Here is a 17467-nt window from a genome sequence, read left to right on the forward strand (position 1 = left end):
AATATCAGAACAAGTGAGCTAAACCTGCTTCAACAGATCAATAAAACATGGTGGTGAGAGAGATTTATTACTCAGCATCTCCCTCACCTCTGGTATAGACCTCCTGTGCAAATCAAGCAGTGTGATACACTATCTTCTCAAATGGGTGCTAGGTAGATGAATGGATATTCATAAATTCACCATAGGCTTGAATGATATAGCCCTCCTTGATACAGGTCTAAGGTGCAAGACTCAATAGCCTTGAACTTCCCATGGTACCCCTTGTGTTTACTTTTATAATAGCCTAAAGTACTTTAGAGTTTACCAGGTTAGAAGTCTAGGTAATATGTCAACGGTCAAACCTGGTATCAGCCCAAAAAAAAAAAAAAAAAGATAGTCAGTGGCAAAATGACTAAAGGTAATTTTCAGTAGGAGGGACCCCCCCCCCCCCCCACACACACACACACACACGCACAAGCAGGGAGTTGTGCCACTCACACACAATCAGTTTTGAGGCTGCTCAGCCTTGGGGGAGATTAGTAAAAACTTCTTTAAGGATTTTGTTTTCAGCCGTCTTTTTCTGATGATATTAAAACCAGCTGGTTAACCTACTCTGCAAAATTAGTCCAGGAGTTCATGTTTTTTTTATTACTTTTGTTCACTAATATAGTCTGATTTTGCTCTGAGATTTAATAATATTTAAAATGTTTAGTTCTGTGAGAAACTTTCTTTGTAGTGAATATTTTTTTTACTAAGCTTGGGGATAACATTACTTGTCATTATTGTAATGTGCATTATGTTGTAATATTTTGTTGTTGTCTCACTAGTTGTCAGCTTACCTTCACTTAATGCCAACAACTGACAACTGTTTTATTTCTGAATGAGCTGCATCTCAAAAGCTTGGTGTTTTACACTGTACATAATGAATGCCTCCAGAGCAAATTTTATGTGACATCTAATATATTGTTTCTAATACACAGCTATTTATGGTTTCATACTGTGTACAACTGCTGATATTTCTCCCTGAGACTCCACTACAAATCTGTTTGGCTGAGGTGGCAGTCACAGATTGCAAGACCAGTTGGGTATTTTAAGATGCAGAATCTGTATTATATCTCTGCACAGCTCATTTTACATGCTTGTTCATAAATGCAGTCTATATGTGTAGGATATTTTTAATGGCTGGCTTTGGTTTGACTGCTGTGTTTTTTTTTTTTTTTTAGCTAGCCATACCTCTTTTTAGCTTTACCTTTAGCTAGCCATACCTCCCTTTTGTATGATGACAAGAAGCTTATTTAATTTGCTTTTTTTTTTCTTTTCACCACCAGTATACTTACTATCCTGTTCAGAAATGTTCAGTATGGCTTAAAATATTGCCTTACTGATTTATTGTAGATATGTTTGTGAAAAAACTGTATTCTATAATCAAACATGAATATTTACACATAAACATTTTTTGCAATATAACACCATTGTGCGTGCTGTGTAAGTAATAAAGAATTTTTCTTCTAGCCCCTCATGTAGTGTTCATGCCGAAGAATGAGACCGATCCATGTTCTATCACTGATACTGTCAAGTATTTTCCTGATACCGAAGCTTCCCATCAGAATATCTCTACTCCACCCCAGCAACCACCATCAAACCTAACTGTTATTACAGTAGAGGGATGTCCGTCTTTTGTCATTCTCAACTGGACAGAAGCCAATAATGACACAGCTACTGGTAAGTAGTATCATTCACTTTATTTTTTTTATTGATCTTGATAGCACACATGCTGTCTCTTTTGCAGTTGCTACCCAGTATTAATAACATTTATCAAATAAATTAAGCAGTTGCATTTAAAATAGAGACTTTCTAAAAATACAGAATCACTGTAAATATATTTAAGGATTATCATAATGATTATCATTAGCAACCCTTTTTTTCCCCATTTTGTACATGAAGTTGGGGTGCCACATCAACTGTTGCCACCTCTCTCAATTCAGTGTCACTCTCTAACCTACTTCAACAGTCACGTCTGACTGTTGCAGATCTTATCTCACACAGTCGTCTTTGCTGGACATCCTTGTTTCCTCTGGCCTTCTTCCTGTCTCTCCCAATTCTACTTCACAAATCTTCTGCTTTCCTGCACATGTACCCAAACCACTGTAATCTGTTCTCTATGACCTTCTCTGCAATTGGAGCTACTTTGGTCTCTTCTGTGATGTTATCATTTATTCGTCTGTCCAACAGTGTGCATCTTACCACCAGTCTCGGGCAGTTCATCTCCATAAATACTTATGGCTCACTACAGTTGTATGAATGCTGATGCTCAGGAAATGAGCTTTACTTTACAAAGACACTAATGCATACAGAGGCAAAATAATAGTGGAACAAAGAATAATGACTGCTTGAAGAAACACATGGTACAAGTCCAGCAGGTGTAAAAATGGCAGTTATAGAGATCAACAACAATCAAATAAATGGGCTATGATAAGAATTCTGTCAATTAGTTGGGACAGAAAGTCAGACTGAAGAAGTCTGAAAATATGTATAGAGAGTTTGTTTCACTCAGTACTTACTGAGCTTGCTAAAAGATCATGGGTGGAGCTCTACATTGAATTTTGGAGTTTAGGACAATGTTTATTAACTGAAAACCCAACAGGGACAGAAAGCAGGTTGTAATTAGATTTAACTGGAGCTCAAATGCCAGACTGAAACTGTAATTCTTTAATAACTAAAAGTCACTAGTCCACTGTAGGAGATCAGCACCAGTTACCACTATGACCATACTGCAATAAGAGGACAGAAATACATGCCATGTTTAGTATGCTGGATCAGTGAGGATGTACCGTACAACTTCAAGGTTGCAGGTTCAAGTATGACATCTGGTTACTGTCTTGAGTAAATTTTGTGTGTTCTCCTTATATCTGTATGGGGTTTCATCAGGTATTCTTCCTGCCTACTGAAACATGCTGGTTAACTGGCTATACCAGCTGTTTGTACTTTGTCCTAGTGAGCCAATTCGTAGGTGAACATGGTCTGCACTCAATAGATTAACATACCCTTGTAACTAATTCTTAATTAAAATTAAAATGAGTGGTAGAGTAAAGAGATCTGATGTTCCATTCTGTATATATTGGGAGAAGAAATAAATTCTAATACCATCGGAGAAGATGTAATCTAGCAAATATAGGTGAGCTAGCCAGTTTTGTGATCTTGAGCACTCTGACAATGTAACAAGAGTAAGCAGAGCTAGCCAGGTAACAAGTGGATTCAGCTACTCTGGCTTGGGGTATTGTCTCTTATTACAGGTTTTAACATGTGAATGCAATTCTGACAGTCCGAAAAGTATTGCATATGTATTTCCCTGTTCAAGATCACATTTTGGGATATTAGACCTTGTTTCCTTAGAGGTACTGTATAAATCAGCATATTTTTGGCTGTATAGTTGATGGTGGCTGAGATTCATTTGCATACTGCTGAGCACAACTGAAAGCTTCTGTAAAGAACTGTCACTGCACCTATGCAAATTCTGAGGGCCTTAATTAAATTCAGCCCTAATACTGAAAATGACATAAATACAAAATGGCATGCTGCATAGGTGTAATAGAATTCCACAGTATAAATAGCCGGAAAAGGACAGTATACCAAATTATAGCTATGTCTATTTAATTTAACCATAATAAAAAGATATATATATATATATATATATATATATATATATATATATATATATATAAGAATCAAAATTCCACACAGAAGAACGCTGCTGTATAGTAACAAACCAAGTAAATAACAGCAAAATCCACTTCCAGCAGCTCACAGAGTGTCCAGATGTTCAAAATCTACAGTCTTTCTTAAAAATGTTTATTAGGTAAGCGCTTTCACAAACAGTAAGTTTGCTTTTTCAGACCTTAATGAAAAAACAGCCATGAAACTCATACTTATAACCTCCCATAGATTTAAAACAGCCTATCACTAGTCATTTCTAATTAGCAACTAGTAATCCAGTCATTGCCAAGTTACACAGAGAAAATACAGATATTAAAAAGACAAACAATGAAAATACAGGCAATAAAAATGCATTAATAATAAAAATACTAAGACATAGGATGCCACACTATTTTACCTTATTTCCTTAATCTTTTATACATATAATACCATGGGGGGTTGCGTGTACTAGTCATGCCAACCTATGGTGACTGTCATCCTGACCTACTGGCCAAATGGCGGCAGATAAACCTTGAGACAAGCCATGCTTATATGAGACTGCTTATAGCCCATTTTACACCTATAGAAGAGCAATTGGGTGTTGAAATACAGCAGCAGTATGACACTATTCAACAGAATTTAGGCTCAGAGGGAGTGGAGATTCATACCAGGAATGTTATGGAGCATGTTAGGCTCTATGAACGTAAACTAATTCAGTAGAAGAGAGCGAAGCTACAGAGTGATTGCCAGGACTTTGAGAAGGGGCAAGTCTTTGCATGGCCTAAATCTAGACTTGCTCAGCCCAATAATGCTTCAAATACTGACAATCTTGTAAGGGCAGGACAGAGAGGTACACAGGTTACCTTGGTGGAAAATATTAATGCTCAGCTGAGTACTGTAAATGATGAAGTAAACCCACAACTCATGACCAATGAGGAGCCCGTTTTAAGCTCAGCAGCAAATGAGGGACCATCGTTATACAATACACCAATTGGGGAGAGTGTTAGAGAAGCAGAACGCCCATTGAGTGAACAGGGGGCATCCTCAGAGTTGGTGGTGAGACTGAAAACTTCAAGGTTGAATAAACCTTCTTTTTCACTGCTCTTACCAATCAGAATGAAAAGGAAGCAGTCCTTAGACGGCTCAGATCCTCGGAAGAGCAGAAGAAGGAACGAGCCGCAAGACGTCAACATGATACAGAGAATGTGGAACCAGGTGAAACGGACTTGATATGGAATATTTCCAAGAGGCATTTAACTGACTGTGAATGATCTGTATTGAACAGAGGACTTTCTTTTATTCCTGCCCAATCGGCTGATATAGCAGACATTCTTATTGACCATAAGTTATTTTTACGTAATGTACAGCTTAAAATGATGATTGGGACAAATTATACTGATGACAGTAATTTCATTTTTAGAAAACCTAGCTTGTATTCACCCCAGAGTCACCCTCTGTTAGATATTTTTTACAAATTTTGTGAAAAAAAATTATATGCATATTTTACATGTGAGAATAGAACAAGGGGCTTTGAAAATTTAAACAAGAAGAGAAGTTAGCATTGAAAGTACTTGAAAATATGTCAATTGTAATATGACCAGCAGATAAAGGGGATCTAATAGTGATCATGGACAGGCCATATCATTTCCAGTACATGAATGAAATGTTGCAAGATGAAAAGACTTGTAAGATTATAGATGTCAATGTGATAAATGAAATCAGGGACAACATGTTAATGGAAAGTGTTAATAATGAAACTATAACCAAAAATTTGTTCAGATATTTTATGGTAGATCAACCACTTATTCCATCTCTACAAGGACTAACTAAGATCCATAAAGATCCCTATGCCCCACCATTTACACCTATAGTAGCTGGTGAGGGATGGTTAACAGAGCCACTATCCATTTATGTGGACAAGCAATTAAAACCTGTGCTACAGGCTCATGAGTATATTTTACAGGATAGTAAACAATTCTTACAGGAATTATATGACTTCACCAAAGGCATATGAATGGGATGACAGGTAATGTGTTGCTAGTGACCATGGATGTGGTATCACTGTTCACAGTGATACCCAACAGAGATGGAATTAAGAATGGTGAAAAGTTTTTTGACAAAAAAGGAGATGTGTTCTACTGGACAGATCAATGTGTTATGTGACTTGCTAGGAATGATTTTAGAAAGCAATGTATTTGTCTTTGAGGAGAAATACTACTCACAAGTATCTGGTGTGGCCATGGGTACTCCATGCACCAACAATTACGCCAATATGGTTATGGCAGAGTGGGAATTGGCATGCATGCTACCACATCCTCTAGCAAGGTCACGTATACAGTTTTACAGATGCTTTGTAGATGACCTTTTCATTTTATGGAAAGGGAGTGTAACTCGGATTAAAAATTTTGCACATGACATTAACAACACCAATGAATTTTTAAAGTTCACCTTGAAATATTCAGATAGAAATATTGAATTTTTAGATGTTAAGATTAACAGTGACACACTAGGGCAGTTACATTCTGATAGATTTAGGAAGACTTGTCAACGTGCGGCCTATGTCCATAGGACAAGTATGCACCCCCTCCACATTTTCAATAACGTTGTCAAGGGCCAAGCAATGAGGTGCTCCATATTGGCAGATAGAGATAGTCAGTATGAGAAGGAAATTATTAAATTAGATAAAGATTTTGTCAACATGGGTTATAACAAAGAACAGGTCAGGCAGGTCTGCCAAGCTACTAAATGTATGAGAAATGATAAAGCTAAACCCTATTTTTCAGCCCATAGGGCATCTGGTAACACCAGGACATTTGATAGTAAAAGAAGTGTTCTCCTGTGTCTTACTTACACTAGGGATAGCAAAGTATTACATGACATTACATTTTTGTTAGGAATTGTCATATCCTTCAATTAGATCATAAAGTGGCAGAGCTAGTGGGAAATAGACAATGGATGGTATATATGAACATGAAGAACTTGAGGCGTAGGTTATGTTATCCGAAGATGGACTCACAGTTAGTTCCTATACCTAAGGGTATGGGTACAGTTAAATGTGGTCAATGCAATTTTTGTGAATATATCCAAGAAGGGACAGAGTTTCTACATCCTGACACTGGTAGATCTTATTTGTTAGAGGTAGATGCCAAATGTAACTCTAGGACTTTGGTCTTCCTTCCCGTTGTTGCACTTGCGCATCATTCTATATCGGGAAAACAAATAGAAGGCTAAGGGAGAGAATACAGGACCACATGTATTGCTTGAGGAGGGGGCATGTATATAGTGTTGTAGCCAAACACATTTTGGAACTAGGCAGTCAGCACCATTTTAAGTTCAGTGTCTTGGAGATTTTACATGAAAACATCAGGTTAGGGAACATTAATAACATCACTGAAGAACAAGAATTAAAATGGATAATAAAATGTAGTGCACATCTGGTGAAGGGACTCAATGACCACCTAACTAGCACATCAAAAATAAAAGATTAAGGAAATAAGGTGAAATTGTGTGAAATCCTACGTCTTAGTATTTTTATTATTAATGCATTTTCATTGCCTGTATTTTTCATGTCTGTATTTTCTCTATGTAACTTGGCAATGAATGGGTTACTTGTTGCTAATTAGAAATGACTAGTGATAGGCTGTTTTAAATCTATGGGAGGTTATGAGTTTCATGGCTGTTTTTTCATTAAGGTCTGAGGAAGCAAACTTACTGTTTGTGAAAGCGCTTACCTAATAAACATTTTTAAGAAAGACTGGATTTTGAACATTTGGAGACTCTGCTGTGAGATGCTGGAAGTGGATTTTGCTGTTTTATATACATATATATATATATATATATATATATATATATATATATATATATATATATATATATATATATGTACATATATATATATATATATATATATATATATATATATATATATATATATATATATATATATATATATATATATATATGGTTCACCTTTGAAAGGTTGAAAATCAACCTGCCGAACAGCCCTTTGTGCGAATCGAAATGACAACCCCCCTGCACCCCCACACCCCCCTACTTTATTATTCTAACTCCAAGGTTGCACTACAGTGGGGCAAGTCCACTTCCCGATCCCCACTATAGTGCACTCCACACCCAAAACGCTTATTGCACATTCAATGCATTTTTTTCAGTTATCTGAAAACTTGAAAACATACTTCCGCACAACTGTCTTTCGACAATGTGCGTTTCAAGCTTTCAATGGTAAACCTAAATTTATATATATATATATATATATATATATATATTTTTTTTTTTTTTGTATGTGTGTGTGTGTGTGTGTGTGTGTGTGTGTGTGTATGTTTTTATATATATGTAGTTACCAGTCACCAGTAGAGTCCCCAGCGTTTTCTGCTGGGACCTCTCCTGTTTGGCATCTTCTTTTCTGAAGTAAAAGCCAGTATCAAAGAGCTCTATCTGACTAAATATGCAGATGTCTGCAAGTTGGGAGCAGTCATTGATTCCCCAAATGATGTAGCCATCCTGCAGGAAAGTTTGTCTCAAATAAATAACTGGTGCTAAAATCATGGACTGAAACTAAATGCCAAAAAAATGCATTGCTGTATCCTTTGGGAAGTCATGTACCCCACTGAACTACCATATTGACAACACTGTGCTGAGAGCTGACCCAGTTATTCAGGATTTTGCAATGATAAGTGGACAGTGACCTAACTTTTGGCCAAAATGTGTATATTGCTATACAAAAGTCCTTCTGTATTGCACAGCTTATAAACAAAGGGATTGTGTATAGATATAGACATGTCATTACCCCGCTTTACTTAGCCCTCATTAGGCCAGTCATTAAATATAATGCCCCCTTTGGGATGTATCTGTCCAGGAACATGCAACAACTGTAATGCCCACAGAGATACCTTACTAAAAGGATACAAGGCCTAAACAACATGTCCTACATAGACTGACTCAAAGCCCTTTCAGTGTACTCTGTATCCTACAGACTCTATGAGGTGACCTATGTCTAACATACAAGGCATCCTCTGAATTATTACTGATGGTCAGCAAGTCAGATGCCATCAGAAATACTCAGTCCAGGAAGCTAAACCATTTCTGCAACATCAACAGAATGGTTGGAGCTTGGAAGGGACAAGTATATCTCACAGAGACTTTGGCTACTGTGGAACAAACTTCCCATCCACAGAAAACAAAAGTTCATCCCTGTCCATATTCAAGCACAACTTGGATCTCTGGATGGAAAACAGAAAATTTACCCCATAACTGCCTGTCTGCAGCTCCTAAATGCTTTATCTCATGCATGGTCCCCACAAATTATTTATGGCATGATCCCACTTATTCTCATTAGAGGTAAAATATAATCATCAACCATGGGATGGATAAAGGTAATCTATAACCAAATGGGATAGGTTATTTTGAGCACAAATAAGGAAATTGGCTAGACTTAAAAAAAATATACAAGGACAGCTAGCCTAGTACTTACCCTATGAAGCTATGAACCTCTATACTCAAAACAGTGCAAATACTGTTCCTGATAAGCAGATACAATATCATTACTTTTTTAGAATACTGCATCTTCTGCACATAAATACATTAAAATGGAAAATATAAACATGAACAGAAGAAAGGATAAAGGTACAAATAAAAATAAGAAACAAAAAGGCAAAATCCACAAGTAGAAGTTAATGAAAAGCACAAGCAACTAAAAAAGATATATGGAAGCAACATTAAAAGATACAGTGCAAGCAATACCTGCGTATGGCTGTAAGCTGCTGTTAAAATTATTTTAGCTATACCAGTGGCAGCTGGTGACTTCAAATCAAAGGGGGGCTGTAGAAGACAGCTAAATGGGTGGGGCCAATTAGAAAGGGTGTGGTCAACTGTAAGGGGTGGAGCTATGTGAAAAACCACAAAAACTGGGACTTTAAATACGCTGCTCTGGGTGCCACTGCCAAATTGTCATTATGAGAGTCCAATCACGACAAAATGAATTGTATAAGAAAAAAATATTTCAGTGCATTGGCTACATGACAGCTTACTTGATATCTAGATGGAAACAAAAAGGCTGTGAGGCATAAAAAAATAAATTACTTTTTAAACACATTACTGGAATGCAAGTCAAAATCAGGTATAAAAAAACTAGCAGCATTCATCTCAAACCACTTCTCCTTGCACTGTAGTTCTAATTATAATTTATACTTAGCTTTATAAAAGTACCAAGTAACATGCTGAAAGTAGCGATACCCCCACTTGTAAAAATGTTTCTTAGCCAAAAAAGGCCTGCTGCCTGACAACAGCTATCTACTGGTTTCATGGGGAAAACATGATCAAAGTAAAAAATGAACAGCAAACAAGAAACACGCTCAAAATAAATTGCTTAAAGAATTACTGCAATGTATCAGGGCTATCACATGATAGATTGGCATTCTGTTTAGTTTACGGGTAAAGCCTGCAAAGATGACTGCAAGTCTCCGACAAATGTAATGAGCATCTGAAAATACTGTAATCCTGTCCTTTATTACAAATACTGTCATATGCATTTCAATATCTAAGGCTTATACGCTATCTAGTTATGTAAATATTCTCTGCATAGCAACAACAAAAAGGCTTTCAATGTTGGTAATTCTTTAACGGAATGCTTAATAAAGCTTACTTGCATCATACAGTTTCAGACAAGCTTACCTGATGGTCATTAAAGCATTGCTACTTAAACATAGAACAACAAGCACTGCAGTGACATGCATTTTCTGAATAAGAAGCATAAATCAACAGTATAAAAATATGACAGAAAACCAGAACATTCTGCAAAATCAAGGACAGATAAAAAGCCACTGTAGTACTTGTGTCTACCTTGGATGGGGATACTGTGCACACGTACACTGCATAACTACTCATTGCCTTGCTTGGACACATCCAGAGTCACTCCGTGCGGGAGTGGGGTGCAACAAGTAGGTCACAGTTTGAAATGTCGCTGGCTAATGGTGATAGCCCTGATACATTTGTCATACCTCTCGGCTTCAGAGCAAGAAATCTGGACAAAGCCATAAACAGAAGTGGGACAAAGGCCCAAAAATAAGGACAATTTTAAATATTGCTCTTATAAACTTAGGAAGATAATAGAATAGTTGGTCTTGCATTAGTATGAATTTTCTGAAAGGTATGAAATCTGAAACTCAAATGTCTGTCATTATTTTCTAACTTCAGTCTTTAATGATGTGTCACTAATTTACCAGAAAACCACAGTTTTATGAAAAAAAACAGACCAAAAATGTAGTGCAAAAATATAAAATAGCCACACAGTACAGCTGGGAACCTGTCAAAGAAGGGACACTTTTTTAATATTAGTAGTGTTAACTTGAGCAGCTGACAAAATAAGAGAATCTACATACATTTCTGAAATTAAAAGTAATCTATAACTCTGACCATTACAATAATTTATTAATTGTAAGCTCTCCACATTTTCTTCCAAATTTGCCATTTTGCGGAAGGATTATTATGGGAGAGCAACATTTTGTGCCAAAATCAGGGACAGTTGAGAGGTTTGGATATACCTAATTCTATAAAGTGATTTATTTGCGCATACCTCTCATCCTCTTAATGCAGGAAATCTGGACAAGGCCAAATATATTGGGGGAACATACAAACAGTACTAAAAATTGCTCTTGTATAAACTTAGTCAGTTGACAGAACAACAGGTCTTGCTTTGGCATGCATTTTTCTGAAGAGTATGAAGTCTGAAACTCAAAAATTTAGTGACTTCATTCCTAAATGATTTGCCAGAAAACCACAAATTTTATGAGGAACAAACCAAAAATAAGAATCAAAAATCTATTCTTTCTACAAAAATCTGGACAGTTAAGAGGTATAGTTCAGCTGGGGCTGTCTGAGTTTGCCACCCTTCCCCCCTCACAAAATCATGGTTGAATGGGGCCTCCCCCCTGCAGCTATTCCAATGTCCCATTACTTGGCTATTTCACCCAATTTACCATGAACACTGTAATGTGTATACTGCTTTACATCTACAATGATTTAGATTTCATTTAAAACTTTTATTTTACATTTTACAGCACAAACACTAATAGACATCTGCTAAACAAAGCAATGCAGTCTCACAATGAAAATAGACTTAGCATTAAAACTTTTCTGCCCTTGGAACTCACATTCATTGAAACAGCATTGAAACCCACATTCAAAGAAAATGCATCTGGCCAGTGGCAGATAATTAACTTTGGGCTATTTTCAAATCATAGGCTTCTTGCACAGGAAACATGCATGTGTTCTTTGATACACCTTCCTGATTGTATTAAATTATATTCCTCATATAATACAGTACTGCTGTCAGACAGCATTTTAAATTTATTGTTTTGAACATTTTTCCAGTAAACAATGAAACAAAATGCATGCACTAATAATGACAAAACTGCCCAGTTCAGAACATTTCCATCATAAAAGTCTACTCAAACTTCTACAGTCCACCATTATCAGTAAATATGCACAGTCACTGCAGAAGTAAAAGTTATCCAAATAATTCCATATTAAAGACATCTGTAACTAATGAAGAGGTTACTGATAGCAAACAACGTTATATTTCATTGTTTCATCTACAAATAAAGTGCCTGTTGCAGTTGAGGAATAAATTGCCTATGTTACAGTGAAAAAAAGATAAGCTAGTAATATTGCAATAGGGAATGGATGGCAAACTGTTAACATGTTCATCGTTACTAGGTACCTGCACCAAAGAGGACATTCTCAGGACTGCAGCATCCACCCCCTTCAAAAGTACAACACAATACAGTATCAGCAATACATCTATATACTGTGGGAGTAGAAATGCCTTCTGCATCAAAAGCAAATACACTACCCATTGTGCTATTAACAATACAAGCAGACTCAGCATAAGCAGCATTAAACTTCTCTTCAAGCTCTCAGCTCCTTGTAAAATCCACTCAACACACAACTGTATTTCTCAACTTTGAAGCACAAGAAATCTGGAAAAAGCCAAAATTTATTGGGGGGGGGGAGACAAAACTAGGGATACATTTGAAACATTGCCACTTTCATGCATGGCTAAACTACAACCTACCCGACATTGTAGTCATTTCAGAAACCTGGCTAAAACCCCATATATACGATTCTGAAATCCTCTCCCCTGGATTCCAAGCTCTCAGTCATGACCACTTAAATAGAAAATGGGGTGGGGTAGCCTTAATCTACTCTAACCTACTATCCATCACTCCCTACCCTAATCCTATCCCTCCATTCAATAATGCAGAACTAGTAATAGGCCTACTAAAAATGAATAACTATAAAAGCATTTGTATCATGGCCCTCTAGATCCCCCCTGGTAATACCACAACACTTGAAGAAATTCTCCTGTGGACCTCAACCAGTATTAAGCTTGAGACCTTCATACTTGGCGATGTAAACATAGATTGGAATAAAATCAACAAATCTAATCCCACTATATCCATCAATCTATTTAACTTTATCTAACTAACTCCATTACTAGACCCAACAAAACAAATCCCCCAGGTACCACACTAGACTGGATCCTAGTCTCCCATCCAAATAAAGTGTTAAACTCGGGCATCCTACCTGACTCTATAGGGGACCACCTGCCAGCTTTCATCCACTGAGAAACCCACTCCTCACCTACACCAGTATATTCACACATGTAACCTTACAAACTACAACCCCACAACTTTCTCTAACTCCCGAAAACAAACAAACTGGAACCCTTTAAAAACTCTTCCCTTAGACAATGCTGTAATTTTTTCAACTCAACCTTCTTAACTGCCCTCAACTCCCTAGTTCCACCAAGAACAAAAAGAATAAAAACCAATGCTGCCCCATGGCTAACCAAAGATACCAAAAAACGTATGCTACAAAGAGATAAATCCTGGAAAATATACCATCAAAACAAGCAGCCAGAAACTCTTCTTAAATATAAACAACTCTGCAACCTTGTTAAAAAACAAATTATCAGAGACAAAAAGTCCTACTATATCAAACTCCAGTCTAAACAATCAAAAACCCCAAACATTTCTGGAATTCCATTAACTCACTACTTAACCCAGGTACCAAAAACAACCCCTTCCCCTGACACGAGCAAATTTGATCCTGAAATAGCCTCTCTATTAACCTCCTTCTTTACTAACTCCATAGCAGAACTGACCAAGACCTTCCCTAACAACAACCCTTCTCCTCAACTAATCCAATCTTCCTCAGCCCCTACACCACCCACTATACCCAAATACTCCTCCAATATTTGAACTTAAACCCATCTCAACCTCCTACATAAAAAAAACTCTCTAAACTAAAATCATGCTCCAGTGCCCCTGACAATATCCCATCTTCCTTCCTAAAAATCCCCGCAGATGGAATCGCTCTCCCCATTAGCATCTTGATCAATAGATCCATACAGTAATCTTATGTGCCTAAATTGTAGCATGCAGCCTTTATTCTACCTCTTCATAAGGAAGGCAAAAACAATAGTATCTCTAACTACCGCCCCATAGCTATCCTCTCCCCAATCTCAAAACTTCTAGAAAAATGCATCCACCTTCACCTTATGCCATTCTTATCCAATCACTCCAACCCAACACGGCTTCTGACCTGGCCATAGTACTATCACTGCCATTCTCTCCTTCTTAGACACAATAAATCTTCCCGGTGATTCTGGACAAATAGTATCAACAGTTCTACTAGATCTGTACAAGGCACTCGATACCATCTCCTACACTCATCTCCTGAACCATCTTTCTAACCTTAATCTCTCCCAGAATTCCTTATCCTGGTTCTCAAGCTACCTCTCTGACAGATCTCAAGCTGTGAAATGGGGAAAAGGCACTTCAACCTTCCTTCCTAACCCCACTGGGGTACCCCAGGGATCCATACTCGGTCCAATGCTGTTTAACATCTTTATCAATAATTTCCACACAGCCATACCCAACACCAAAATTGTACAATATGCAGATGACTCAGCTTTAGTCTGCTCGGCCTCTAACCTCTCTGAGCTCCAAACAGTGACCCAAACTGTCTTCTCCACCACTGATGACTGGATGATCTAAAAACCACCTCTCTCTAAATGCCAATAAATTCAAAATACTATTATTCTCTCCTTCAAAAGCTTTCCCTCTTGTTAAAAACTCATTCAAAATTATTAGCCATAACAACTCTACTATAGAGGTTGTTCTCTTCGCTAAACTACTCTGGATAACTATTGATGAACACCTAAAATTTGATACTCACATCCAGCAAAACATTAAGAAAACCCATATAAAACTTGGAATGCTATACAGAAACATCTACTTTGTCTCTCCTTCCACTAGACAGACTCTCGCCACTACCTATCTACTCCACTCACTAATGTATGGCACTCCTCTACTAACAAACATATCTGCCTCTCTCTCCTCCAAACTAGAAGTCTGTTATAATAAAATTTCTAAATTCACCACCAGAGCCAAATACTCCTCCTATCATTGCACTGCCCTTCATTTGTTAAATTGACTTGAACTCACCAACCATCTAGACTATCTCCAAATTACTACAGCCAACAGACTAATTTTTCAACCTGCTAAATGCCCTGCACTAACCAACATCCTACAACCATACACGCCACATAGAACTCTAAGATCCACTCACCAAAACCTAATCACTGTCTGCAAACCCAACCATCCTGCTGGTCAGCTTCTATCCTTTTCCTTAGCTAAAAAATGGAATTCTCTTCCTTCCTCACTAAGGATTTGTGAAAACTTTGATAACTTTAAAACTCAGCTACATTCCTACCTTTCCTCTAATAGGAAATGCAACTGCACTCTCCCCACCTAGCCTACTTATTACCCCACTCCATCCTGAATGACTAAACTCCTGACTAACTCTGAGTGCAAGTTAACCTAACATAAATGTACATATTGTAAATAGCACATTTTACCTTTTCTCTCTTCATCAACTAAGTCACTGTTCTCACTTTCAATTAATCCACAAAATGAAGCAACTTTTCAGGCAAAACAATAAAGCCCCCTATTGTTTTGCCTGTAAAGCTTCTTCATTTTGTGGATTACAAGTTTTATTTGGAAGCTGCTGTGAATTTTGTTTTGTTTTTTCTCCCTTTCAATTAAGTCACTACTGCCATCTTAAATATTTAGATACAATGTAACCATAGAATTATTCCTGTTCACTAACATGAAATGTAATTGTAAATGTGTCTTCTTTACTATGATTGTATCTGTAACTAAACTATGTAATGCAGAGCTTTTTTCCCCGGGCCTCCACTGAAAATGGGCTCCCTGAGCCCAGTGGACCTCCCCGGTCATCAAACTGGAAATAAATAAATAATCTTGGAAAGTTACTAGAATAAAATGCTGTGTTACCACCATGCATTTCACTGCCAAGTCTTGAACCTTGGACCCTGTGCACTACAGTCAGAACAACACACCACTATGCCAAATCAGATGTTTCTTGAAAGACAGGTAGACTGAAACTGAAATGGCTATTATTTAGTGAATTCAGTTCTCACCATAGCTCTTAACCACTTAGCACAAAACACCTAGACAAAGCCAGTAATTGGGGAATACAGCTCCCAAACATATTCAATGAATTCAGTTCTCACCGTAGCTCTCAACCTCTTAGCACAAAAAAAACGTGGATAAAGCCAATAATGGGGGAATACAGCCCCAAAAATAGGGACAAATTTCAAATATTGATCTTATAAACAGAACATTGCTAGAATAAAAGGTTTTGTGTTACCATGTACTTTCTGAAGAATATTGTTAGTTATACTACACTATTCAGGTAGTCTGTACCTTTACTCAATGAAGACACTGAGAGAGTTCTGCTGTTACGATATTCATTTACTGCACACAAGGTTTACATCTGGCTTAACAATGAAAGATATATACATCAAAACGTACTTCAGCTTAGAATAATCAAAGTCTCTCATAGAAAAGAAAAAGTCCCAATCTTTATAGTGTCTTTTCTGCCTACATCAGCAGTTTTGAGAATTTGCCAGAATAATAAGTCTTTCCTTTCAAGCTGGTCTGCTGACAGTTTGTTTTCCATATTTAAATATTCTGTTCCTGAAGAATAACTCCTCTCATCCTTGGACTATCTTGCGTATCATATTGATGAGAGACAGCTACATGCAAGAGTTCGTCTTGACCTGCTTGTAGATAATAAATTTCACAAGCTGCATAGTTTATAAAAGATAAAATATTTTACTTCTGACTCTTATTGACAATGAATGCCAAGCTATATGTTTTTGCCAAGTTAGTTAACTACACACTGAAATGCAGAACATTTATTTTACATTTTCAGAAAAAAATCCACTGAAATCCATTTTAACCTGTTCTTTTACTCTCACAATTCCCTCTTTTCATTTAAAAAATGGAAAATGACTGTTCATTTTCAAATTCATTTGTACACATTGAAACCTTTTCCAGCTTATCTAGGTTAACCATCATGATTTGTTGAATTCTATAAGTTTTTCGCAAATTACTACTTATGTAGCAATTCCAGATAGTTAGTATGACTATAATACCTAACACTACTAATACAGGATATATCAACCAAATTAACAGTTTTTTTTCCTGATTTTGACCAACCAGTAAAGATATCCCACCAGTTGTGAGCAGTGTCTTTTTTGGTCTTTTCAGCCAAACTAAGTAGTTTATCTTTTGCAATGATGCTTAATGCCTCAAAATACAGAATACGTTAATTTATTTTTTCCAAATACTCTCTGAGAATTTTAGTATTATTCATTATGTTTTTTTTTTAATTATCCAAGGATACA

General features: G+C 36.9%; 1 protein-coding gene across 44 annotated transcripts in view; it reads left to right on the forward strand.

The window, feature by feature from the left end:
* LOC122801915 (ABI family member 3 binding protein) overlaps positions 1 to 17467 on the forward strand; it is a 3486228-nt gene that overhangs the window by 2628630 nt on the left and 840131 nt on the right. For all 44 annotated transcript variants that reach the window (XM_044071601.1, XM_044071602.1, XM_044071604.1 and 41 more), the window contains one exon: positions 1492 to 1701. In XM_044071601.1, the coding sequence (XP_043927536.1) occupies positions 1492 to 1701 (210 nt within the window). The remainder of the gene's footprint in view (positions 1 to 1491; positions 1702 to 17467) is intronic.

The sequence above is a fragment of the Protopterus annectens genome, chromosome 5.part0 (assembly GCF_019279795.1).
Source record: "Protopterus annectens isolate FY-2018-M chromosome 5.part0, PAN1.0, whole genome shotgun sequence".
Classification (NCBI taxonomy): domain Eukaryota; kingdom Metazoa; phylum Chordata; order Ceratodontiformes; family Protopteridae; genus Protopterus; species Protopterus annectens.